This window comes from Nerophis ophidion, linkage group LG15 (genome assembly GCF_033978795.1).
Source record: "Nerophis ophidion isolate RoL-2023_Sa linkage group LG15, RoL_Noph_v1.0, whole genome shotgun sequence".
Taxonomy (NCBI): Eukaryota; Metazoa; Chordata; class Actinopteri; order Syngnathiformes; family Syngnathidae; genus Nerophis; species Nerophis ophidion.
This window is the reverse complement of record NC_084625.1, coordinates 2,161,996-2,186,995: the sequence shown is the minus strand read 5'-3', so window position 1 is coordinate 2,186,995 and position 25,000 is coordinate 2,161,996. Positions and strand designations below refer to the sequence as shown.

The 25,000-nt window shown below is 42.8% G+C and overlaps 2 protein-coding genes across 13 annotated transcripts in view; one reads left to right on the top strand and one right to left on the bottom strand.

The window, feature by feature from the left end:
* Positions 1 to 36: 36 nt before the first annotated feature.
* The window catches only part of zgc:92594 (uncharacterized protein LOC436996 homolog), a 61,888-nt gene continuing 36,924 nt past the window's right edge, over positions 37 to 25,000 (bottom strand). For 2 of the 12 annotated variants that reach the window (XM_061921232.1, XM_061921233.1), the window contains 10 exons: positions 20,200 to 20,255; positions 16,921 to 16,938; positions 16,730 to 16,844; positions 13,990 to 14,602; positions 12,261 to 12,369; positions 5,202 to 5,300; positions 4,901 to 5,134; positions 1,972 to 1,994; positions 1,766 to 1,914; positions 37 to 1,695 (listed from right to left, as the gene is read on the bottom strand). In XM_061921232.1, coding sequence (XP_061777216.1) covers positions 1,403 to 1,695; positions 1,766 to 1,914; positions 1,972 to 1,994; positions 4,901 to 5,134; positions 5,202 to 5,300; positions 12,261 to 12,369; positions 13,990 to 14,602; positions 16,730 to 16,844; positions 16,921 to 16,938; positions 20,200 to 20,220 — 1,674 coding nt within the window. In that variant the 5' untranslated portion in view covers positions 20,221 to 20,255 and the 3' untranslated portion in view covers positions 37 to 1,402. Of the gene's footprint in view, positions 1,696 to 1,765; positions 1,915 to 1,971; positions 1,995 to 4,900; positions 5,135 to 5,201; positions 5,301 to 12,260; positions 12,370 to 13,989; positions 14,603 to 16,729; positions 17,325 to 17,461; positions 17,537 to 20,199; positions 20,256 to 25,000 lie in introns of those variants that run through there. The other 10 variants (XM_061921238.1, XM_061921236.1, XM_061921237.1 and 7 more) reach the window with 10 other exon arrangements.
* The window catches only part of pcolce2b (procollagen C-endopeptidase enhancer 2b), a 39,814-nt gene continuing 37,073 nt past the window's right edge, over positions 22,260 to 25,000 (top strand). The window contains 2 exon segments of the mRNA XM_061921244.1: positions 22,260 to 22,381; positions 22,458 to 22,566. Of these exon segments, the coding sequence (XP_061777228.1) occupies positions 22,275 to 22,381; positions 22,458 to 22,566 (216 nt within the window). The 5' untranslated portion in view covers positions 22,260 to 22,274.

The following is a 25,000-nucleotide window of genomic DNA, read 5'->3' as shown; positions in this document are numbered from 1 at the left end:
TGCCGAAGCGGGGATGAGAAAACAAAAGCACGTCCACAACGTCAATCCTTTATTAGCTATTTGGCCCGTGAGACATCGCCTGTATCAAAACATTGCTATATTGGGCTAGGTAGCCTAGCATCACAGCATTAAAAGTGCAAAGTCGGGTGAATGGAGCAAAGTCTGCCAGTCTTTGGCAAAGCAACATGCAAGAATATCCTTTGGTCTTATTGGACCCTAATTAAAATAAAAACTAAGAATCATCTTTTGATATGATGTACCTAGTCCATAAGTACACAAACGTGTACTTCATGTTCCGTGACATGCTAATTCTTATTGTTTTCCAAATTGCATTGTATGTTATACTCTTCTGACACCAGCAGATGGCAGTATAAGTGTCCACATAAGTGGCCGTAAGACCCCAATTCAGTAGTGTACACAGTTTTGGAAATTAGAGCTCAAAGATGCTGTCCACGCATGTGGCCACTAAGCACTAAGCATGGAAATGAATCCTTCCCTGCAGAATCAGTTGTTGCACAGAGGCTACGAGACCTCCTCCTCACAATTAAGTGCTGCCAAAGCGGGGATGAGAAAACCAAAGCACGTCCACAACGTCAATCCTTTATTAGCTATTTGGCCCGTGAGACATCGCCTGTATCAAAACATTGCTATATTGGGCTAGGTAGCCTAGCATCACAGCATTAAAAGTGCAAAGTCGGGTGAATGGAGCAAAGTCTGCCAGTCTTCGGCAAAGCAACATGCAAGAATATCCTTTGGTCTTTTTGGACCCTAATTAAAATAAAAACTAAGAATCATCTTTTGATATGATGTACCTAGTCCATAAGTACACAAACGTGTACTTCATGTTCAGTGACATGCTAATTCTTATTGTTTTCCAAATTGCATTGTATGTTATACTCTTCTGACACCAGCAGATGGCAGTATAAGTGTCCACATAAGTGGCCGTAAGACCCCAATTCAGTAGTGTACACAGTTTTGTAAATTAGAGCTCAAAGATGCCGTTCACGCATGTGGCCACTAAGCACTAAGCATGGAAATGAATCCTTCCCTGCAGAATCAGTTGTTGCACAGAGGCTACGAGACCTCCTCCGCACAATTAAGTGCTGCCAAAGCGGGGATGAGAAAACAAAACCACGTCCACAACGTCAATCCTTTATTAGCTATTTGGCCCGTGAGACATCGCCTGTATCAAAACATTGCTATATTGGGCTAGGTAGCCTAGCATCACAGCATTAAAAGTGCAAAGTCGGGTGAATGGAGCAAAGTCTGCCAGTCTTTGGCAAAGCAACATGCTAGAATATTCTTTTTTTTTAGGAAAAAAACATTGGATTCTACATTCGTGTGTGTGTGTGTGTGTGTGTGTGTGTGTGTGTGTGTGTGTGTGTGTGTGTGTGTGACCTTCTCATGAGATGTCGGTGAGCTCCATTTCATTCTCTTCATCTTCCTCCTCCACGTCTTCATAATCATCATCATCATCATCATCATCGTCCTCAGGGATGTAAACATCTTCCTCGGAGTCACTCCCGTCGTGACCTTCACTGTGCTCCTCTTCTTCGCTCATCTCCTCGCTGCTGTCGTCCAGGACGTCATCCTCGTCGTCATCGACATCATCGTCATCATCATCGTCGTCGTCAGTCTCCCTGGTCACTTCCTCGTTCTGAGTTTGCTCGCCTTCCTCCTCCTCGGGGAGTTGACCTGAGGGCGGGAGCGTGTCAGCCAGGGTTCCACCCCCACTTCTGACCTCTGACCTCTTGGCGGCGCTCACAGATGGAGTTGATGGCGGCCATGATTTCCCTCCGCAGCGTGACCTCCACAAACTTACGCATCTCCTCCTCCATCATGACGCTGACGATGGCGGTCTCCGTGTCCACGTACTTGGGGTAGAAGATGTTCTTCCTCAGCAGGCTGGTGCACCTGCGGCCGGGAAGGGACGTCAGGTGTGGAGAAGAAGGTGGCGAGCAGGACGCTTACCTCCTTCCTGTGGTCTGGCTGGCCTGGTGAGGAACAGGCAGGTTACAATCAAAAATTATGCAGTTAACATTTACAAAATATAAAATAAAATCTGCAAAAAAAAAACACAAAAAAATCCCAATTGAAAATATAATTTGCAAGTAAAACAAAAATGTTCTTCAATCAAATAAAGCAATTAATAAAAATGTACTTTTTTTCTATTCAAAGACAATTCGCAAATATAAAAATGTACAAGTTATAAAAAAAGAATTCCCAATTAAAAACATGATCCATCCATCCATTTTCTACCGCTTATTCCCTTTTGGGGTCGCGGGGGGCGCTGGCGCCTATCTCAGCTACAATCGGGCGGAAGGCGGGGTACACCCTGGACAAGTCGCCACCTCATCGCAGGGCCAACACAGATAGACAGACAACATTCACACACTAGGGACCATTTAGTGTTGCCAATCAACCTATCCCCAGGTGCATGTCTTTGGAGGTGGGAGGGGCCTATCCCCAGGTGCATGTCTTTGGAGGTGGGAGGGGCCTATCCCCAGGTGCATGTCTTTGGAGGTGGGAGGGGCCTATCCCCAGGTGCATGTCTTTGGAGGTGGGAGGGGCATATCCCCAGGTGCATGTCTTTGCAGGTGGGAGGGGCCTATCCCCAGGTGCATGTCTTTGGAGGTGGGAGGGGCCTATCCCCAGGTGCATGTCTTTGGAGGTGGGAGGGGCCTATCCCCAGGTGCATGTCTTTGGAGGTGGGAGGGGCCTATCCCCAGGTGCATGTCTTTGGAGGTGGGAGGGGCCTATCCCCAGGTGCATGTCTTTGGAGGGGGGAGGGGCCTATCCCCAGGTGCATGTCTTTGGAGGTGGGAGGGGCCTATCCCCAGGTGCATGTCTTTGCAGGTGGGAGGGGCCTATCCCCAGGTGCATGTCTTTGCAGGTGGGAGGGGCCTATCCCCAGGTGCATGTCTTTGGAGGTGGGAGGGGCCTATCCCCAGGTGCATGTCTTTGGAGGTGGGAGGGGCCTATCCCCAGGTGCATGTCTTTGGAGGGGGGAGGGGCCTATCCCCAGGTGCATGTCTTTGGAGGTGGCAGGAAGCCGGAGTACACAGAGGGAACCCACGCATTCACGGGGAGAACATGCAAACTCCACACAGAAAGATCCCGAGCCTGGATTTGAACCCAGGACTGCAGGACCTTCGTATTGTGAGGCAGACGCACTAACCCCTCTGCCACCGTGAAACCCTTAAAAACATGATTTGCAAGCAAAAAAATATATTTTCTATTGGCAAAAAAATTTGCAAGCACAAAAACCTGACAAAGTAGTTGGGAAAGGTGGCAATAAATACTGATAAAGTTGAGTAATGCTCATCAAAGACTTATTTGGAACATCCCACAGGTGTGCAGGCTAATTGGGAACAGGTGGGTGCCATGATTGGCTATAAAAACAGCTTCCCAGTCTTTCACAAGAAAGGATGGGGCGAGGTACACCCCTTTGTCCACAACTGTGTGAGCAAATAGTCAAACAGTTTAAGAACAACACTTCTCAAAGTGACATTGCAAGAAATTTAGGGATTTCAACATCTACGCTCCATAATATCATCAAAAGGTTCAGAGAATCTGGAGAAATCACTCCACGTAAGCGGCATGGCCGGAAACCAACATTGAATGACCGTGACCTTCGGTCCCTCAGACGGCTCTGCATCAAAAACCAACATCAATCTCTAAAGGATATCACCACATGGGCTCAGGAACACTTCAGAAAACCACTGTCACTAAATACAGTTGGTCGCTACATCTGTAAGTGCAAGTTAAAGCTCCACTATGCAAAGCAAAAGCCATTTATCAACAACATCCAGAAACGCCGCCGGCTTCTCTGGGCCCGAGATCATCTAAGATGGACTGATGCAAAGTGGAAAAGTGTTCTGTGGTCTGACGAGTCCACATTTCAAATTGTTTTTGGAAATATTCGACATGGTGTCACCCGGACCAAAGGGGAAGCGAACCATCCAGACTGTTATTGACGCAAAGTTCAAAAGCCAGCATGTGTGATGGTATGGGGGTGCATTAGTGCCCAAGGCATGGGTAACTTACACATCTGTGAAGGCACCATTAATGCTGAAAGGTACATACAGGTTTTGGAACAACATATACTGCCATCCAAGCGCCGTCTTTTTCATGGACGCCCCTGCTTATTTCAGCAAGACAATGCCAAGCCACATTCACAACAGTGTGGCTTCGTTAAAAAAGAGTGTGGGTACTTTCTTGGCCCGCCTAGAGTCCAGACCTGTCTCCCATGGGGAAATGTGTGGCGCATTATGAAGCCTAAAATAGGACAGCGGCGACCCCGGACTGTTGAAGGACTGAAGCTCTACATAAAACAAGAATGGGAAAGAATTCCACTTTCAAAGCTTCAACTATTAGTTTCCTCAGTTCCCAAACGTTTATTGAGTGTTGTTAAAAAAAAAAGGTGATGTAACACAGTGGTGAACATGCCCTTTCCCAACTACTTTGGCACGTGTTGCAGCCATGAAATTCTAAGTTAATTATTATTTGCAAAAAAAAATAAAGCTTAAGAGTTTGAACATCAAATATGTTGTCTTTGTAGCATATTCAACTGAATATGGCTTGAAAAGGATTTGCAAATCATTGTATTCTGTTTAGATTTACATCTAACACAATTTCCCAACTCATATGGAAACAGGGTTTGCAGAACTTTTTTCTTGGTACAATGGCACAGAAAAAGTTCACACTTTTAGCAGATTATTCCACCCTGCACGATGCACACCTGTCATTCACACTCTACAAGGACAGGTGGTAATGCTGAGTCCATTTAAGGGCGTCAGAGCTACAAAAATAAAGAAGACGCAGGCTGGGGATTTTAATTGAAGAAAATGATGTTTCTACTTGCAAACGAGCGGTTGGGCGGGAGTGAGAAGAGACTGACCTCGATGAAGCAGAAGGGGTCTTTCTCCTGCAGAAGGTCCTGGATGCCGCTTTGCGCCTCCTGGAGTCGGTCCAGGTCCTGGTGGATGCGGGAGATGTTCTTGGAGATGGCGGTGCCGTTAGCGTCACAGAACGTGCGCGTGCACTCCATCAGCCGGCCCATGAAGCCCAACACCTTGCCCTCCAGCGTCTCCCGCAGCGCCGCCAGATGCTCCTCGGAGTCCTGCAGGAACTTCTGCGCCAGCCGGGGTGGGGTCAAAGAGAGGACATGGCGTCGTCACGGCGATAGCGAGCGTGCTCACCTCTCTCTGTCTGTCCTTCTGGTTCTGCTCCTGCAGCCTCTTCTTGGCCAAGGCCTGCTTCCGAACCACCTTGCCCAGCTGCTTGTGTAGCGACTCCTGCTGGCAGGCACAAAACTGAATGTGCTCATCAGGGCTAAAAACGTCTCCAAAGATACTTGCCAACCTCTGCATTTCTACCTGGAAATCACATTTTTTGTCTGACACGAGCAGTAAAACCTCGATTTGGAAACCCTTCTAATTTCAATTTAAAAACTTTTAGATTGAGCCAAATAGTCCTCCCAACGTGTGTGAACCATGTGTACCAACGTCACCAGTCACTTCAACATGTGTGCCTTTCCTCTTTTGACAAGTTTGGTCCATTTCCCCAACTTAAAACGACAACAGACCAGCGTGGAAAGGAGGAGGGATTCGCTGTGGACTTAAAAAAACGGATTATTTGCAAGGAATACAATAATGGCGATCACGACGACCAGGAAGGCACCAAACTAAATGCGCTCATTAGGGCTAAAAAGGTCTCCAAAGATACTTGCCAACCTCTGCATTTCTACCTGGAAATCACATTTTTTGACTGACACGAGCAGTAAAACCTCCATTTGGGAACCCTTCTAATTTCAATTTAAAAACTTTTAGATGGAGCCAAATAGTCCTCCCAACGTGTGTGAACCATGTGTACCAACGTCACCAGTCACTTCAACATGTGTGCCTTTCCTCTTTTGACAAGTTTGGTCCATTTCCCCAACTTAAAACGACAACAGACCAGCGTGGAAAGGAGGAGGGATTTGCTGTGGACTTAAAAAAACGGATTATTTGCAAGGAATACAATAATGGCGATCACGACGACCAGGCAGGCACAAAACTGAATGCACTCATCAGAGCTAAAAACGTCTCCAAAGATACTCGCCAACCTCCGCATTTCTACCTGGAAATCACATTTTTTGTCTGACACGACCAGTAAAACCTTGATTTGGGAATCCTTCTAATTTCCATAGACAAACTTTTAGATGGAGCCAAATAGTCCTCCCAAAGTGTGTGAACCATGTGTACCAACGTCACCAGTCACTTCAACATGTGTGCCTTTCCTCTTTTGACAAGTTTGGTCCATTTCCCCAACTTAAAACGACAACAGACCAGCGTGGAAAGGAGGAGGGATTCGCTGTGGACTTAAAAAAACGGATTATTTGCAAGGAATACAATAATGGCGATCACGACGACCAGGCAGGCACAAAACTGAATGCGCTCATCAGAGCTAAAAACGTCTCCAAAGATACTTGCCAACCTCCGCATTTCTACCTGAAAATCACATTTTTTGACTGACACGAGCAGTAAAACCTCGATTTGGGAATCCTTCTAATTTCCATAGACAAACTTTTAGATGGAGCCAAATAGTCCTCCCAACGTGTGTGAACCATGTGTGCCAACGTCACCAGTCACTTCAACATGTGTGCCTTTCCTCTTTTGACAAGTTTGGTTCATTTCCCCAACTTAAAACAACAACAAACCAGCGTGGAAAGGAGGAGGGATTCGCTGTGGACTTAAAAAAACGGATTATTTGCAAGGAATACAATAATGGCGATCACGACGACCAGGCAGGCACAAAACTGAATGCACTCATCAGAGCTAAAAAGGTCTCCAAAGATACTCGCCAACCTCCGCATTTCTACCTGGAAATCACATTTTTTGACTGACACGAGCAGTAAAACCTCGATTTGGGAACCCTTCTAATTTCAATATAAAAACTTTTAGATGGAGCCAAATGGTCCTCCCAATGTGTGTGAACCATGTGTACCAACGTCACCAGTCACTTCAACATGTGTGCCTTTCCTCTTTTGACAAGTTTGGTCCATTTCCCCAACTTAAAACGACAACAGACCAGCGTGGAAAGGAGGGATTCGCTGTGGACTTAAAAAAACGGATTATTTGCAAGGAATACAATAATGGCGATCACGACGACCAGGCAGGCACAAAACTGAATGCACTCATCAGGGCTAAAAACGATTCCAAAGATACTCGCCAACCTCCGCATTTCTACCTGGAAATCACATTTTTCGTCTGACACGACCAGTAAAACCCCGATTTGGGAACCCTTCTAATTTCAATTTACAAACTTTCAGATGGAGCCAAATAGTCTTCCCAACGTGTGTGAACCATGTGTACCAACGTCACCAGTCACTTCAACATGTGTGCCTTTCCTCTTTTGACAAGTTGGGTCCATTTCCAACTTAAAACGACAACACATCAGCGTGGAAAGGAGGAGGGATTTGCTGTGGACTTAAAAAAACGGATTATTTGCAAGGAATACAATAATGGCGATCACGACGACCAGGCAGGCACAAAACTGAATGCACTCATCAGAGCTAAAAACGTCTCCAAAGATACTCGCCAACCTCCGCATTTCTACCTGGAAATCACATTTTTTGTCTGACACGACCAGTAAAACCTCGATTTGGGAACCCTTCTAATTTCAATTTAAAAACTTTTAGATTGAGCCAAATAGTCCTCCCAACGTGTGTGAACCATGTGTACCAACGTCACCAGTCACTTCAACATGTGTGCCTTTCCTCTTTTGACAAGTTTGGTCCATTTCCCCAACTTAAAACGACAACAAACCAGCGTGGAGGGATTTGCTGTGGACTTAAAAAAACGGATTATTTGCAAGGAATACAATAATGGCGATCACGACGACCAGGCAGGCACAAAACTGAATGCACTCATCAGGGCTAAAAACGTCTCCAAAGATACTCGCCAACCTCCGCATTTCTACCTGGAAATCACATTTTTTGTCTGACACGAGCAGTAAAACCTCGATTTGGGAACCCTTCTAATTTCCATTGACAAACTTTTAGATGGAGCCAAATAGTCCTCCCAACGTGTGTGAACCATGTGTACCAACGTCACCAGTCACTTCAACATGTGTGCCTTTCCTCTTTTGACAAGTTTGGTCCATTTCCCCGACTTAAATCGACAACAGACCAGCGTGGAAAGGAGGAGGGATTCGCTGTGGACTTAAAAAAACGGATTATTTGCAAGGAATACAATAATGGCGATCACGACGACCAGGCAGGCACAAAACTGAATGCGCTCATCAGGGCTAAAAAGGTCTCCAAAGATACTCGCCAACCTTTGCATTTCTACCTGGAAATCACATTTTTTGTCTGACACGACCAGTAAAACCCCGATTTGGAAACCCTTCTAATTTCAATTTACAAACTTTCAGATGGAGCCAAATAGTCCTCCCAACGTGTGTGAACCATGTGTACCAACGTCACCAGTCACTTCAACATGTGTGCTTTTCCTCTTTTGACAAGTTTGGTCCATTTCCCCAACTTAAAACAACAAAAGACCAGCGTGGAAAGGAGGAGGGATTCGCTGTGGACTTAAAAAAACGGATTATTTGCAAGGAATACAATAATGGCGATCACGACGACCAGGCAGGCACAAAACTGAATGCGCTCATTAGGGCTAAAAAGGTCTCCAAAGATACTTGCCAACCTCCGCATTTCTACCTGGAAATCACATTTTTTGTCTGACACGACCAGTAGAACCTCGATTTGGGAACCCTTCTAATTTCCATTGACAAACTTTTAGATGGAGCCAAATAGTCCTCCCAACGTGTGTGAACCATGTGTACCAACGTCACCAGTCACTTCAACATGTGTGCCTTTCCTCTTTTGACAAGTTTGGTCCATTTGTAACTTAAAACGACAACGGACCAGCGTGGAAAGGAGGAGGGATTCGCTGTGGACTTAAAAAAACGGATTATTTGCAAGGAATACAATAATGGCGATCACGACGACCAGGCAGGCACAAAACTGAATGCGCTCATCAGAGCTAAAAACGTCTCCAAATATAATTGTCAACCTTCACATTTATACCTGGAAATCAAATGTTTTTGTCTTCTCTCCAGTACTGACACGACCAGTAAAACCTCCATTTGGGAACCCTTCTAATTTGCATTGACAAACTTTCAGATTGAGCCAAATAGTCCTCCCAACGTGTGTGAACCATGTGTACCAACGTCACCAGTCACTTCAACATGTGTGCCTTTCCTCTTTTGACAAGTTTGGTCCATTTCCCCAACTTAAAACAACAACAGACCAGCGTGGAAAGGAGGAGGGATTCGCTGTGGACTTAAAAAAACGGAATATTTGCAAGGAATACAATAATGGCGATCACGACGACCAGACAGGCACAAAACTGAATGCGCTCATCCGGGCTAAAAAGGTCTCCAAAGATACTCGCCAACCTCCGCATTTCTACCTGGAAATCACATTTTTTGTCTGACACGACCAGTAAAACCTCGATTTGGAAACCCTTCTAATTTCAATTTAAAAACTTTTAGATTGAGCCAAATAGTCCTCCCAACGTGTGTGAACCATGTGTACCAACGTCACCAGTCACTTCAACATGTGTGCCGTTCCTCTTTTGACAAGTTTGGTCCATTTCCAACTTAAAACAACAACAGACCAGCGTGGAAAGGAGGAGGGATTTGCTGTGGACTTAAAAAAACGGATTATTTGCAAGGAATACAATAATGGCGATCACGAGGACCAGGCAGGCACAAAACTGAATGCGCTTATCAGAGCTAAAAACATCTCCAAAGATACTCGCCAACCACCGCATTTCTACCTGGAAATCACATTTTTTGTCGTCTCTCCAGTATTGACACGACCAGTAAAACCTCGACTTGGGAACCCTTCTAATTTCCATTGACAAACTTTCAGATGGAGCTACATAGTCCGCCCAACGTGTGTGAACCATGTGTACCAACGTCACCAGTCACTTCAACATGTGTGCCTTTCCTCTTTTGACAAGTTTGGTTCATTTCCCCAACTTAAAACAACAACAGACCAGCGTGGAAAGGAGGAGGGATTCGCTGTGGACTTAAAAAAACGGATTATTTGCAAGGAATACAATAATGGCGATCACGACGACCAGGAAGGCACCAAACTAAATGCGCTCATCAGGGCTAAAAAGGTCTCCAAAGATACTTGCCAACCTTTGGATTTCTACCTGGAAATCACATTTTTTGTCTGACACGACCAGTAAAACCTCGATTTGGGAACCCTTCTAATTTCCATTGACAAACTTTCAGATGGAGCCAAACATTCCTCCCAACGTGTGTGAACCATGTGTACCAACGTCACCAGTCACTTCAACATGTGTGCTTTTCCTCTTTTGACAAGTTTGGTCCATTTTCCCAACTTAAAACAACAACAGACCAGCGTGGAAAGGAGGAGGGATTCGCTGTGGACTTAAAAAAACGGATTATTTGCGAGGAATACAATAATGGCGATCACGACGACCTGGCAGGCACAAAACTGAATGCACTCATCCGGGCTAAAAAGGTCTCAAAAGATACTCGCCAACCTTTGCATTTCTACCTGGAAATCACATTTTGTGTCTGACACGACCAGTAAAACCTCCATTTGGAAACCCTTCTAATTTCAATTGACAAACTTTTAGATGGAGCCAAATAGTCCTCCCAAAGTGTGTGAACCATGTGTACCAACGTCACCAGTCACTTCAACATGTGTGCCTTTCCTCTTTTGACAAGTTTGGTCCAATTCCCCAACTTAAAACAACAACAGACCAGCGTGGAAAGGAGGAGGGATTCGCTGTGGACTTAAAAAAACGGATTATTTGCAAGGAATACAATAATGGCGATCACGAGAACCAGGAAGGCACCAAACTAAATGCGCTCATCAGGGCTAAAAACGTCTCCAAAGATACTTGCCAACCTCTGCATTTCTACCTGGAAATCACATTTTTTGTCTGACACGAGCAGTAAAACCTCCATTTGGGAACCCTTCTAATTTCCATTGACAAACTTTCAGATTGAGCCAAATAGTCCTCCCAACGTGTGTGAACCATGTGTACCAACGTCACCAGTCACTTCAACATGTGTGCCTTTCCTCTTTTGACAAGTTTGGTCCATTTCCAACTTAAATCGACAACAGACCAGCGTGGAAAGGAGGAGGGATTTGCTGTGGACTTAAAAAAACGGATTATTTGCAAGGAATACAATAATGGCGATCACGACGACCAGACAGGCACAAAACTGAATGCACTCATCCGGGCTAAAAAGGTCTCCAAAGATACTCGCCAACCTCCGCATTTCTACCTGGAAATCACATTTTTTGTCTGACACGACCAGTAAAACCCCGATTTGGAAACCCTTCTAATTTCAATTTAAAAACTTTTAGATGGAGCCAAATAGTCCTCCCAACGTGTGTGAACCATGTGTACCAACGTCACCAGTCACTTCAACAGGTGTGCCTTTCCTCTTTTGACAAGTTTGGTCCATTTCCCCGACTTAAAACAACAACAGACCAGCGTGGAAAGGAGGAGGGATTTGCTGTGGACTTAAAAAAACGGATTATTTGCAAGGAATACAATAATGGCGATCACGACGACCAGGCAGGCACAAAACTGAATGCACTCATCCGGGCTAAAAAGGTCTCCAAAGATACTCGCCAACCTCTGCATTTCTACCTGGAAATCACATTTTTTGTCTGACACGACCAGTAAAACCTCGATTTGGAAACCCTTCTAATTTTCATTGAAAAACTTTCAGATGGAGCCAAACATTCCTCCCAACGTGTGTGAACCATGTGTACCAACGTCACCAGTCACTTCAACATGTGTGCCTTTCCTCTTTTGACAAGTTTGGTCCATTTCCCCAACTTAAAACGACAACAGACCAGCGTGGAAAGGAGGAGGGATTCGCTGTGGACTTAAAAAAACGGATTATTTGCAAGGAATACAATAATGGCGATCACGACGACCAGGCAGGCAAAAAACTGAATGCGCTCATCAGGGCTAAAAACATCTCCAAAGATACTTGCCAACCTCCGCATGGTGTGTGCCTTTAAAAGGCGGTGCCTGTTGCTAAGCGACATGACTTGAGGGTTTCAGTTAAACTGGCTGTTCTGTTGATGTGGCTTGTGCAGCCCTTTGAGACACTGATGGTTTAGGACTATTTAAGTAAACATTGATTGATTGATTCCGGCCACTCTTTCCTCCTCTGCTTGACAAAAAGGACAAGACTGTCTGACGCACCTTCATGTCCTTCATGGTGTTCTTCATGGTCCTCACGGCGTGCTCCTGGTGGCGACCTTCGATGGTGCAGGAGTTGCACACAAACACCTTGTCGTCCACGCAGTAGTACCTGCAACGCACCAAATGCAGTGAGTAGTATTATCCAAGTGAAAGTATTTTTAGTCCATTATATTTCAGAAGTTAATAACGTTCCCACACCAATAAACTATTATTATTATTATTATTCCTCTGCAAGATGTTGGCGTGCTCCACAGCTCAGTTTCATCCGATTGGACCTGTTCAAGTATCAAAAACTTTGGCTCGACTGGGAAATCTGAGCTCCCCGCCTAAAAATAAATCAAATCCTACATTACCCAGAATTCCCGGTTTTACCGGCTCAATTTTTCCATTGAAATTAATTTAAATTTTTCAAATGTGTACAATTCCCACATTTCTCAAGGGACTTGAACCCTTCACACGAGTCACACCTTGAACAATCAAAATAACAATTTAAAACAAAAAATTCAAGGAATTCCCTTTTTTTCCCCAAAGTCCTATTTTCACCTCTTCCTGGAAAGTTTTCACAGTCCACATTTTTCAAGCGTTTATTTGACAGTTCCACCTTTAAAACCAGAAATTCACGTATTTTCCAAACTTCCAGGAATTCCGAAAAACTCATTTGAGTTCAAACATTTACGTCAACGTTTTTAAGCTGTTTTAAAAAACTCCAACACCAACCTACTCGTATCATCTAAGACAATTCTTGTATTAACTTTATTTTCTAAAGTTCCCATTTCACCCAAATTTCTAGGAAATTCCCATTCAGACGAATAGAAGTATTTGTAGTTGGAAACACATTTGACACACATTGATGATCTCATATGTTGGATCAAAACATGTTGTCCCTTTACCAAAATTTCGCCATTTTCTGACTCTCTCACTTTTATGTTAGATCCACTATGGACTGGACTCTCACTATTATGTTAGATCCACTATGGACTAGACTCACACTATTATGTTAGATCCACTATGGACTGGACTCTCACACTATTATGTTAAATCCACTATGGACTGGACTCTCACTATTATGTTAGATCCACTATGGACTGGACTCTCACACTATTATGTTAGATCCACTATGGACTGGACTCTCACTAATATGTTAGATCCACTATGGACTGGACTCTCACACTATTATGTTAGATCCACTATGGACTGGACTCTCACTATTATGTTAGATCCACTATGGACTGGACTCGCACTATTATGTTAGATCCACTATGGACTGGACTCGCACTATTATGCTAGATCCACTATGGACTGGACTCTCACTATTATGTTAGATCCACTATGGACTGGACTCCCACGCTATATTATGCTAGATCCACTATGGACTGGACTCCCACACTATTATGTTAGATCCACTATGGACTGGACTCTCACACTATTATGTTAGATCCACTATGGACTGGACTCTCACTATTATGTTAGATCCACTATGGACTGGACTCCCACACTATTATGCTAGATCCACTATGGACTGGACTCCCACACTATTATGCTAGATCCACTATGGACATCTGCGGTCCCCTCCAAGGTTTCTCATTGTCCCCCTATTGGGTTGAGTTTTTCCTTGCCCTGATGTGGGATCTGAGCCGAGGATGTGGTTGTGGCTTGTGCAGCCCTTTGAGACGCGGGTGATGAAGGTCTACATGAGTAAAGATGGCTGGGACAGGTGAGGAAGACACACCTGTAGAACTCGTCGTGGTCGGGACACTTCCTCTTCCAGAAGTCACAGATGGTTTCAGTCAGCAGGTGGTCTCTGAAGACGGGCAGCTCCAGGTGAGGCTTGACGTGCTCCTGGCACATGGACACCTCACACTTCAGGCACATCTTCACCGCCACGCCGAAGCCGCCTTCTTGCATGTCGCCCTTTTCAGGAGAGGCGGAGGAGGAGGAGGAGGACGCCGTGGAGGCGGGAGGCAGGCAGTAGTCGCACGGGACGGAGCCTTTGGGTCCCGTCCAGGTCACGCACTCTTTGGCGGCCGCCGCCGTGTTGCTGGAGCGGAAGTCGTCGGCGATGTTGCCCAGCTTGAAGTTCCTCTGCAGGTGCATGCTGCAGCTGTGGCTGTCGCGGCACTCCGGGCAGCGGAAGCGGCTGCGCTCCGTTTCCTGCCGCAGTCGATCCAGACACTTGCGGCAGAAGTTGTGGCCGCACGGGAGCAGCAGGGGGTCGCGGTAGACGTCCAAGCACACCGGACAGGTGAGCTCCTCCTGCAGGACGGTGGAGTGGACCTGGTGGCCTGACGCCATGTCGGGGGGAGGGGCGGAGGGAGGGGGGGGGGGGGGGGGCACGTCAGCTGCTTGGAGAGAGAAGGCAGAGTTAACTTAGTAGCAAGATGTGCTCTTTTTCTTTTATAATCATTTCATGTTGTATTGTACCATATGTCCCGGCAAGAAATCTGCCTTCTAAAGACTCCGGCTTATTAGTGATTCCTAAAGCCCAAAAAAAGTCTGCGGGCTATAGAGTGTTTTCCGTTCGGGCTCCAGTACTCTGGAATGCCCTCCCAGTAACAGTTCCAGATGCCACCTCAGTAGAAGCATTTAAGTCTCACCTTAAAACTCATTTGTATACTCTAGCCTTTCAATCAATCAATGTTTATTTATATAGCCCCAAATCACAAATGTCTCAAAGGACTGCACAAATCATTACGACTACAACATCCTCGGAAGAACCCACAAAAGGGCAAGGAAAACTCACACCCAGTGGGCAGGGAGAATTCACATCCAGTGGGACGCCAGTGACAATGCTGACTATGAGAAACCTTGGAGAGGACCTTTAAACCTTTAAACCAGGGGTGCCCATTACGTCGATGGCGAGCTACCAGTCGACCGCGGGGGGTGTGTCAGTCGAGCTCCAGCCAGGCTTTTAAAAAAAAATCGACCTAAAAATGAGTGATCATCAATCTTCACCAAGACGTCACTTAAATGACATTCACGGTACCGGAGGGTCTTGTGAGATGACGCTGGCTGCTGCAAGATCATTATTATGAAAATATGACCGAGAGGAAGGCGAGAAACACTTTTTATTTCAACAGACTCTCGCGCCGTCTAAACTCTAAAGGCCGACTGCACATTTCCTATCTTCACAATAAATATGGCGAAATGATGACGTATGACACATAGAATGGAGCTGCTATCCCCGTTTAAATAAGAACATCTCTAAAACCTACTAAAAGCCACTACTAGCGACCACACAGTCTGATAGTTTATATATCAATGATGAAATATTAACATTTCAACACATGCCAATACGGCCGCTTTAGTTTACTAAATTGCAATTTTTAATTTCGCGTGAAGTGTCCTGTTGAAAACGTCGCGTGACGTCACGGATTGTAGCGGACATTTTGACCCTGCACCGTTCCCAGCTATAAGTCGTCTGCTTTAATCGCATAATTCCACAGTATTCTGGACATCTGTGTTGCTGAATCTTTTGCAATTTGTTCAATGAATAATGGAGACGTCAAAGAAGAAAGATGTTGGTGGAAAGCGGTGTATTGCGGCCGCCTTTAGCAACACAAACACAGCCGGTGTTTCCTTGTTTGTTGTGAAGCTTTAATATGGAACAGAGCGGTCAAGCGGAGATGGATCTCTACCACATGTCAACCGGCAGGCTTCGGTGACGAAATTGTGGTAATAAGTCGGGTCTTACGGTAAACATGAGCGGAGCTTGTGTCGTTCCTCCTGCAGCTGCGACTTTCTTGGCTCCTTCATGGCTTCCCTCAGAGACACTGGCGGTCACCACACCCCTCCGACTTTCAGGTATGACTATTTAGTCTCACTAAAACACTAGTAACACAATAAGCAGATAAGGGATCTTCCGGAATTATTCTAGTAAATGTGTGTAATAACACCTGAATCGCTCACACTGCCCTCTTTTTTTTTTTCTAGTAGTTCACTCTCACTTTCCTCATCCACGAATCATTCATCCTCTTTCACATGCACATCGTCTACAGGCAAGGCTTTTTTATTATCAATCAATCAATGTTTATTTATATAGCCCCAAATCACAAATGTCTCAAAGGACTGCACAAATCATTACGACTACAACATCCTCGGAAGAACCCACAAAAGGGCAAGGAAAACTCACACCCAGTGGGCAGGGAGAATTCACATTCAGTGGGACGCCAGTGACAATGCTGACTATGAGAAACCTTGGAGAGGACCTCAGATGTGGGCAACCCCCCCCTCTAGGGGACCAAAAGCAATGGACGTCGAGCTGGTCTATCATGATATTAGCGACCAAAAGTTGCGAATTTTATCGTCGATGTTCTCTACTAAATCCTTTCAGCAAAAATATGGCAACATCGCAATATGATCAAGTATAATCAAATAATAAAATCTTATTTCAGTAGGCCTTTAAATATAATTGGGAACTTTTTCCATAAGTCTTTGCTATCAATTGCTTTGAGATATTTGGCGTCACGTACCTACTTTCGGTCCCAGTCCTGCGATCCACTTGCAATGAAGGTCCAAGGTCCAAGGTCCGGCTTTGATTTTGACAGGACCGGAAGCGGAAGTGCTTTTCTTCTGGTTAGCCGCGAGCTAAATGATTAGCAACACTATAGTAAACTGCCTCCTCCTCAGGGATGATCTTCTTTGGGCTTTAAGGCTTACTCACTTTGATGACGGCGTTCCCCTTCAGAAAAAAACAACAAATAGACAGTTTGGTTGTGGCTGAGATGAAGAAAAAGATCAAAGTAGAAGCCCGAAGCCGCGGAGCACCTGCCGTGCCAGGTCTGACGTCAATGTACACAATACCGGCCTTTTTCTTTTTTTTTAAACAAACTAAACAAACAAAAAAGGTCGCCCCACGGCTGGTTGTTGTTGTATTGTTCCAGGCTGGGCTTCTTTCTCGCCCTTTCCACACCTGTGAGGCCGCACAATCACCGAAGTGACAGGAAGCAGGTGAATGCAAGCGAGATGCCTTCACGGCGCCTCGGACTCCCCGCCACGCACTTGTACTAACGTATGAGATTGGGACGTTCAGGGAACTACGGAACCTCAGCAAACGTGCGTGGGGAAAAAATCCGTTAAATGACAATCGAATCAGCCGGAGCAAATAAACACAAAGAGGACGAGCTAAAATGGCGTTTTGTCATTTTATGAGAGTCATAACTCGGTAATGAAGTCAATAATAATACTACTGTGATCGAGCTCACCTACGGTCGTTGGTCCAAACGAGTTCCAATCAAGTGTTGGAAACTCCAACCTCCTTTTTCCGCTCATGACGTAAAAAGTTCGACGTCACGATGACGTCACTGACCCCTTTGTGGAGATTAAGCGCCTTTCAACTAACCCTTGTACTCTTTGTTTCGCCGCTCTTGGGATAGCGCAACTTTTGTCTACGACTCGTTACTTAAATATTGGCAAATTGATTTTTTTTTATATTATATTATATTATTTATACTGCCATCAGACTGTATAACGCAGGGGTGTCCAAACTTTTTCCACAGAGGGCCGCACACGGAAAATGTAAGCATGCGAGGCCATTTTGATATTTTTCATTTTCAAACCATAACAAAATATATGATTTTTTTTATCCTTAGGGTTCCTGGGGAGCATAGAGGGTCTCAGTCGCTAAAATGTTACAAATAAGTCCAATTCTTCTTATTATTTTTTATTTAATGCTTACAGTAAATCTCTATATCAACTTGAGGTTGATATAAAGTAAAACAAATAAGGTTTTATGTCTTTTCTGTCAAAGACAACTTTGTTTTTTTATAGTAAAACTGAAATATGCAGTATTTAGATCAGGGGTCGGGAACCTTTTTGGCTGAGAGAGCCATAGAAACCAAATATTTTAAAATGTATTTCTGTGAGAGCCATATAAAAAAATTTTTAACACTGAATACAACTAAATGTGTGCATTTTTATGTAAAACCAACATCAGGGTATAACACATCTGTTATTCTTTTCAATAAAGTTTTTATTCTGAAGCTAACTTATAATGAATAAAATACTTCTTACCATTCTTGACTCCTTGAACAGGTGAGGTAGTAAACGGATGGATAGATAAAAATGCATGAGAATGTTTTATATTTTGAATATTATTTTTAAACACTGATTACCAGTGGAATTATTCATTACTTATTGTGTTACGCAATGTTAGCTAAGATGAATCTGAGAGCCAGATGCATCCATCAAAAGAGCCACATCTGGCTCTAGAGCCATAGGTTCCCTACCCCTGATTTAGATAGATAGATAGATAGATAGATAGTACTTTATTGATTTCTTCAGGAGAATTCCTTTATATAACAATTAAAGCCCTCAAAGATCAATAATGCAGGACACCATTTCTGAGTAATCACAGTGAAAAGTTAAATAAAATCCTACTAAATATATTTGAGATCCGAAAGGTTCCCCACTCATAAAGTGATGCATTGTTATTAGTTTTTTGTTTTTTTTACTTTTAGCACTTAAATTTCAAGATCAACTTCCGATATTGCTGTTGATTTCAAGTCTGAACTATTATTTTGTTTGTTTGATGCTCTTTGGTCAAAACTTTGATGTTTCTATATGGCAACCACACAACATATGCAATATTTTTACCACATAAAACATTTTAAAGTGATAATTTTTAAGTAATGATTCATTATAACATTGACTTTTTTGGAGTAATGGAAAAAAAAGAAAATAAAGACAAAAGGGGGAAAAAACTGCCTGCATGGCAGCTTTGTGTCAACATTGCCACTTTTTCCTCATTAAATTTCACCTCATTCCACGTTTTTAAAATGTTTTGATTTTGTTTGTTTTTTTGCAATACTTTCATTTTTGCAATTTTTGCAGAATTCATGGCGGGCCGGTAAACGATTAGCTGCAGGCCGCAAATGGCCCCCGCACCGCACTTTGGACACCCCTGGTATAAACCATATGTTCCTTTTGACTGTACATGTACTGTAAATGTATAATGTATTTATATTATTCACGTGTGAATAATGCTGTATAGTAGACTGTATTTATATTATTCACGTGTGAATAATGCTGTATAATAGACGGTATTTATACTATTCACGTGTAAATATTGCTGTATAATAGACTGCATTTATATTATTCACGCGTGAATAATGCTGTATAACAGACGGTATTTACACTATTCACATGTAAAAAAAATACCTAAGTGTTTATTGTCTATTGTGAACAAACTGTGGTGCTGAATTTCCCCCAGGGATTAATTAAAGTATTTTCTATTCTATTCTATTCATTGGGTTCTGTGACAAGCGTGGTGATGTAATGTCACACTAACGCCACTAGAGGGTGACAAAGTTTTAAAAATGAGAAAATAAACGTGGCTCAGTGTATGTTTTTGGCCAAAAAGCAATAACTCGATCTAAAAAAAATAACTGTTTGATTGTCATTTTATATTTCATACAATGAAGATAAAAATCAGCATTTAAACGACAGGAAAAAAACTGACCAAAACAGATTTTATTTATTTATTCCGACGCCGGAAACGGAAGTTGAAATTTAAAGGCATCCGCGGACTGACCTGTCGGGCAAAAACATTGTGGTGTTGTATCCTGCGTCAGAAAAATAAAATATACAGTATAGCATATACCATAGTTCCATATCTTGTTACATGTAAATGCAGGATAAAACACCAAATATATATATATATATATATTTTTTTAAAGGGCAACTTCCGGTTCCGGTGACGAGTATGCAAAAATGAATCGGTTTAGGGTCGTTTGTTTCGTTTCTGCTGAAGTTAAATATAAGATTAAAAACAAAATCAGTTTTTATTCTAGTTCTTTACGACACTTGAAAGGAAAAACGCTTTGTTTTTCCATATTTTTTTTGTGTGTTTCAAAATAAAATTCAAGCAAACGTAACGGTTTTGTTGTACAATTCGCAATCATGGGAAAATTTATTGATCAAATCATACACTAACCAAACTTACCCTCTTGTACGTTCGCTTCATTTTGATCGCCACCCTGATAGAATGTGAAAACGAACCTGTCAGAAAAAAGTTATATTATCAACAGATTCACGACTCAATGAACTACAATACACTATCAATTTGTGTTTTACCAGGGGACTTGAAAGCAGCACTGAGTAATGCGGAAGTCACTGCTATTATTGAGTATAAAAATGCTTATTAAAATTGTTTTTGATGCTGCATATTGATTTCGGGGGAAAAATGGACCAACAAATTGTCATCCCAAATAAAATTAAAGAAGTACACGTCAAAATAATTCATCATTTTTACCTCTGCAAATAATATTTTGCCAACTTCATACTCTAGAACAGGGGTGTCCAAACTTTTTCCACTGAGGGCCACACACTGAAAAATCAAAGCAAGTGGGGGCCATTTTGATATTTTTCATTTTAAAAAACAATACAATATATGTATAAAAAATATAAATTTCGGCCTCCACTCAGGCTTGATCCCAGGGACTCCAAAGGGTTTTGGTAAAAAAATATATATATAAAAAATATGTCATTATTCAGTATTATCCATCCATTTTCTACCGCTTATTCCCTTTTGGGGTCGCGGGGGGCGCTGGCGCCTATCTCAGCTACAATCGGGCGGAAGGCGGGGTACACCCTGGACAAGCCGCCACCTCATCGCAGGGTATTCAGTATTATTTGTTTTATTATTATTCAAGTTTTAAATCTCTAGATCAACATTAAGTCTATCTGTCAATATAATGATTTTAAAGATTTAAGTTGTAAGCTCTTTTTGTCACCAAAAAAAAAACGTTTTTTTATGGAAAAATCACAAAATATGCAATATTTTCACCCAATATTTTTTTAAGTGGAATATTTGAAATTATATAATAATTGGTAGCCTTAAAAAAGTCAATAACTAATAACACCATTGATTTTAATTCTTTTTTTTTTAGCAATGACACTTAAAAACAAATCACACTAAAATAATTGGGGATCCAAAAGGGTCCTACTCAGTAAAGTATTAAAAAATAAATTGTTTACTTTTAACACAATAATCCCGAGATCAACTTCAGATCTATCCGTCAATTGTAAGTTTTATTGTTGTTTATGTTTTTTGTTTGTTCATTTTAGGTCCTTCCTTAAAAAAAACAGCTCAGTTTTTTTATATGGCAAACACAAAATATGCAACATTTTCCCCCAAAAATATCCCAAAGTGGAAAACTTAACATGACGTAATTGAAGACTTGAATAGGTCAATAATTCATAACGACATTGATTTTGATTCATTATTATTTTTTAAAGAAAGAAACAGCCTGCATGGCAGCTTTGTGTTATTACAGTAAACATTGCAACATTTTCATGTTACATTTCACCCGTTTTCTCCTTTATATCACTTTTTACGTTTTAAAAATTTTTCAATCGTATTTTGAAAATGTGCCGAGGGGCGGTTAAAAAAATCACCTGCGGGCCGCAAATGGCCCCCGGACCGCACTTTGGACACCCCTGCTTTTGCGATAGTCCTTTCTCCAAATTGTTTTGGACTTAACTTTCATTTATTATGCCTTGAACTTGCCATACATTTATTGCATAAAAAAAAAAATAGATGGTTATGTTACTACGTTGTATTTATAATCAAGAGTTGGAGAATGCAATAACATTTTAAAATTCATATATTAATACATCCACAGTGTGTCCATGCAAAACAAATATATATTTTTGTTTTATTCTGAACTAAAAAAAAAACATTTACAACTCAAAGGAAAACAAAAATGTCCTCTTGATCTCCCACGTTCTAAAATCGATCAATATCAGAGAAAATATATTTGTATCACTTCCTGTCATTCTACGTTGCTAAGCCTTCTGGGTAATGTAGTTTCTAAACATTTACTTCCATATGTATTGAACATGTATTCATCCAGGAGTAAGACAACAAGACCCTATTTCTATTTTCAATGCTGATTGAGTGGCACTGACATGTTAGAGATGTTGAAGTGTGATGATAAGGTTAAACAGGGTGTTTAAAAGTAGGGCTGGGGGAGGAGACTGCCGAGCGTCCCTCCTCCCAGAACAAAACCTGCATTCATGTCCCGCAGACTGCAGTCTGGCGCGGCCCTCCAGCCCACAATGTGTGCACGCCGTCTGCTGCTGGCCCTCCTGCTGGCCGGCGTGTGTGCACAGTCGCAGCACAGGTACACAGGTACACGCCTCGCTTTGCAGCCTGGACGCTTTATTCTCAAACTTCTTCGACACTCTTCCCGCTTCTAGACCCTCTTTCACGTGCGGGGGGAACTTCACGGCCGAGTCCGGAATCATCGGGAGCCAAGGGTACCCGGGAGTTTACCCCCCCAACACCAAATGTGTGTGGAGGATCACAGTGAGTGCCTTTTCACCACCACTAATTGTGCTAACTAAGTATTAGTAGTAACACATGCTATCATAACCATGACATCATCTAGTCTCACTTTAATTATCGTCACTAATCCTGCCTTTTATCTGGCCTTTCACAATTAATGAGTTAAGTTGTGTGAATAATCACACAAATTGTTGCATTAATCACACTTAGATTAATCTTTTACCTTAACCACTGTACCACCTGAGACAAACTCTGCCACTTCATTTTATTTGGCCCACCACATTTTTCAATGGGGCCAGCCACTTTATTTTTTAACGTGGCCCGCCACATCATTTAACGTGGTTGTTCTTTTTTTTAAATTGGCCCACCAATTAATGAAAGTGGCCCATCGCATCATTCAATGTGGTCGGCAACATTGTTTGATATGGTTTGCGACGTCATTAAAAGTGGCCTGCCACATTGGGTCTTCCACATTTTTAATGTGACTTGCCACTCTATTAAGATTGGCCTGCATCATCATTAAAAGTGGCCCACCACATCATTCAATGTGGTCTGCCAACTCATTTAAAATGGTCTTCCATATCATTTAATGGTGTTTTCCACATAATTTAAAGTGGCCTGGTACAGCATTTAAGTGACCAACCCCATTATTTATTTCTGGCCTGCCATGTCAATCAAAGTGGTGTTGCATGTCATTTAATGTGGCCTGCCATGTCATTAAATTAGGTTAGCCACTTCATTGTCGGTGGCCTGGTACAGCATTAAAAGTGACCAACCTCATTATTTATTTTTGGCCTGCCAGATCATTCAAAGTGGTGTTCCATGTCATTTAATGTGGCCTGCCATATCATTTAATACGGTTAGCCACTTCATTGCCTGAGGCCTGGTACAGCATTAAAAGTGACCAACCTCATTATTTCTTTTTGGCCTGCCAGGTCATTCAAAGTGGTGTTCCATGTCATTTATGTGGCCTGCCATGTCATTTAACACGGTTAGCCACTTCATTGCCTGAGGCCTGGTACAGCATTAAAAGTGACCAACCTCATTATTTCTTTTTGGCTTGCCAGGTCATTCAAAGTGGTGTTCCATGTCATTTAACGTGGCCTGCCATGTCATTTAATACGGTTAGCCACTTCATTGCCTGAGGCCTGGTACAGCATTAAAAGTGACCAACCTCATTATTTCTTTTTGGCCTGCCAGGTCATTCAAAGTGGTGTTCCATGTCATTTAACGTGGCCTGCCATATCATTTAATACGGTTAGCCACTTCATTGCCTGAGGCCTGGTACAGCATTAAAAGTGACCAACCTCATTATTTCTTTTTGGCCTGCCAGGTCATTCAAAGTGGTGTTCCATGTCATTTAATGTGGCCTGCCATGTCATTTAATACGGTTAGCCACTTCATTGCCTGAGGCCTGGTACAGCATTAAAAGTGACCAACCTCATTATTTCTTTTTGGCCTGCCAGGTCATTCAAAGTGGTGTTCCATGTCATTTAACGTGGCCTGCCATGTCATTTAATACGGTTAGCCACTTCATTGCCTGAGGCCTGGTACAGCATTAAAAGTGACCAACCTCATTATTTCTTTTTGGCCTGCCAGATCATTCAAAGTGGTGTTCCATGTCATTTAATGTGGCCTGCCACGTCATTTAATACGGTTAGCCACTTCATTGCCTGAGGCCTGGTACAGCATTAAAAGTGACCAACCTCATTATTTCTTTTTGGCCTGCCAGGTCATTCAAAGTGGTGTTCCATGTCATTTAATGTGGCCTGCCATATCATTTAATACGGTTAGCCACTTCATTGCCTGAGGCCTGGTACAGCATTAAAAGTGACCAACCTCATTATTTATTTTTGGCCTGCCAGGTCATTCAAAGTGGTGTTCCATGTCATTTAATGTGGCCTGCCATGTCATTTAATACGGTTAGCCACTTCATTGCCTGAGGCCTGGTACAGCATTAAAAGTGACCAACCTCGTTATTTATTTTTTGCCTGCCAGGTCATTCAAAGTGGTGTTCCATGTCATTTAATGTGGCCTGCCATGTCATTTAATACGGTTAGCCACTTCATTGCCTGAGGCCTGGTACAGCATTAAAAGTGACCAACCTCATTATTTCTTTTTGGCCTGCCAGGTCATTCAAAGTGGTGTTCCATGTCATTTAATGTGGCCTGCCATGTCATTTAATACGGTTAGCCACTTCATTGCCTGAGGCCTGGTACAGCATTAAAAGTGACCAACCTCATTATTTATTTTTGGCCTGCCAGTTCATTCAATGTGGTCTTTCACATCATTTAAAGTGGCCTGCCACATTATTAAAATAGGCCTGCTACATCATGAACACTGACCAACCTCATCATATATAACGTGGCCTGCCAGATCATTAAAAGTGATCTCCCACATCATTAAAGTGGCCTGCCACATTATTGAAAATTGGCCTTCCTCATCATTTAAGGTG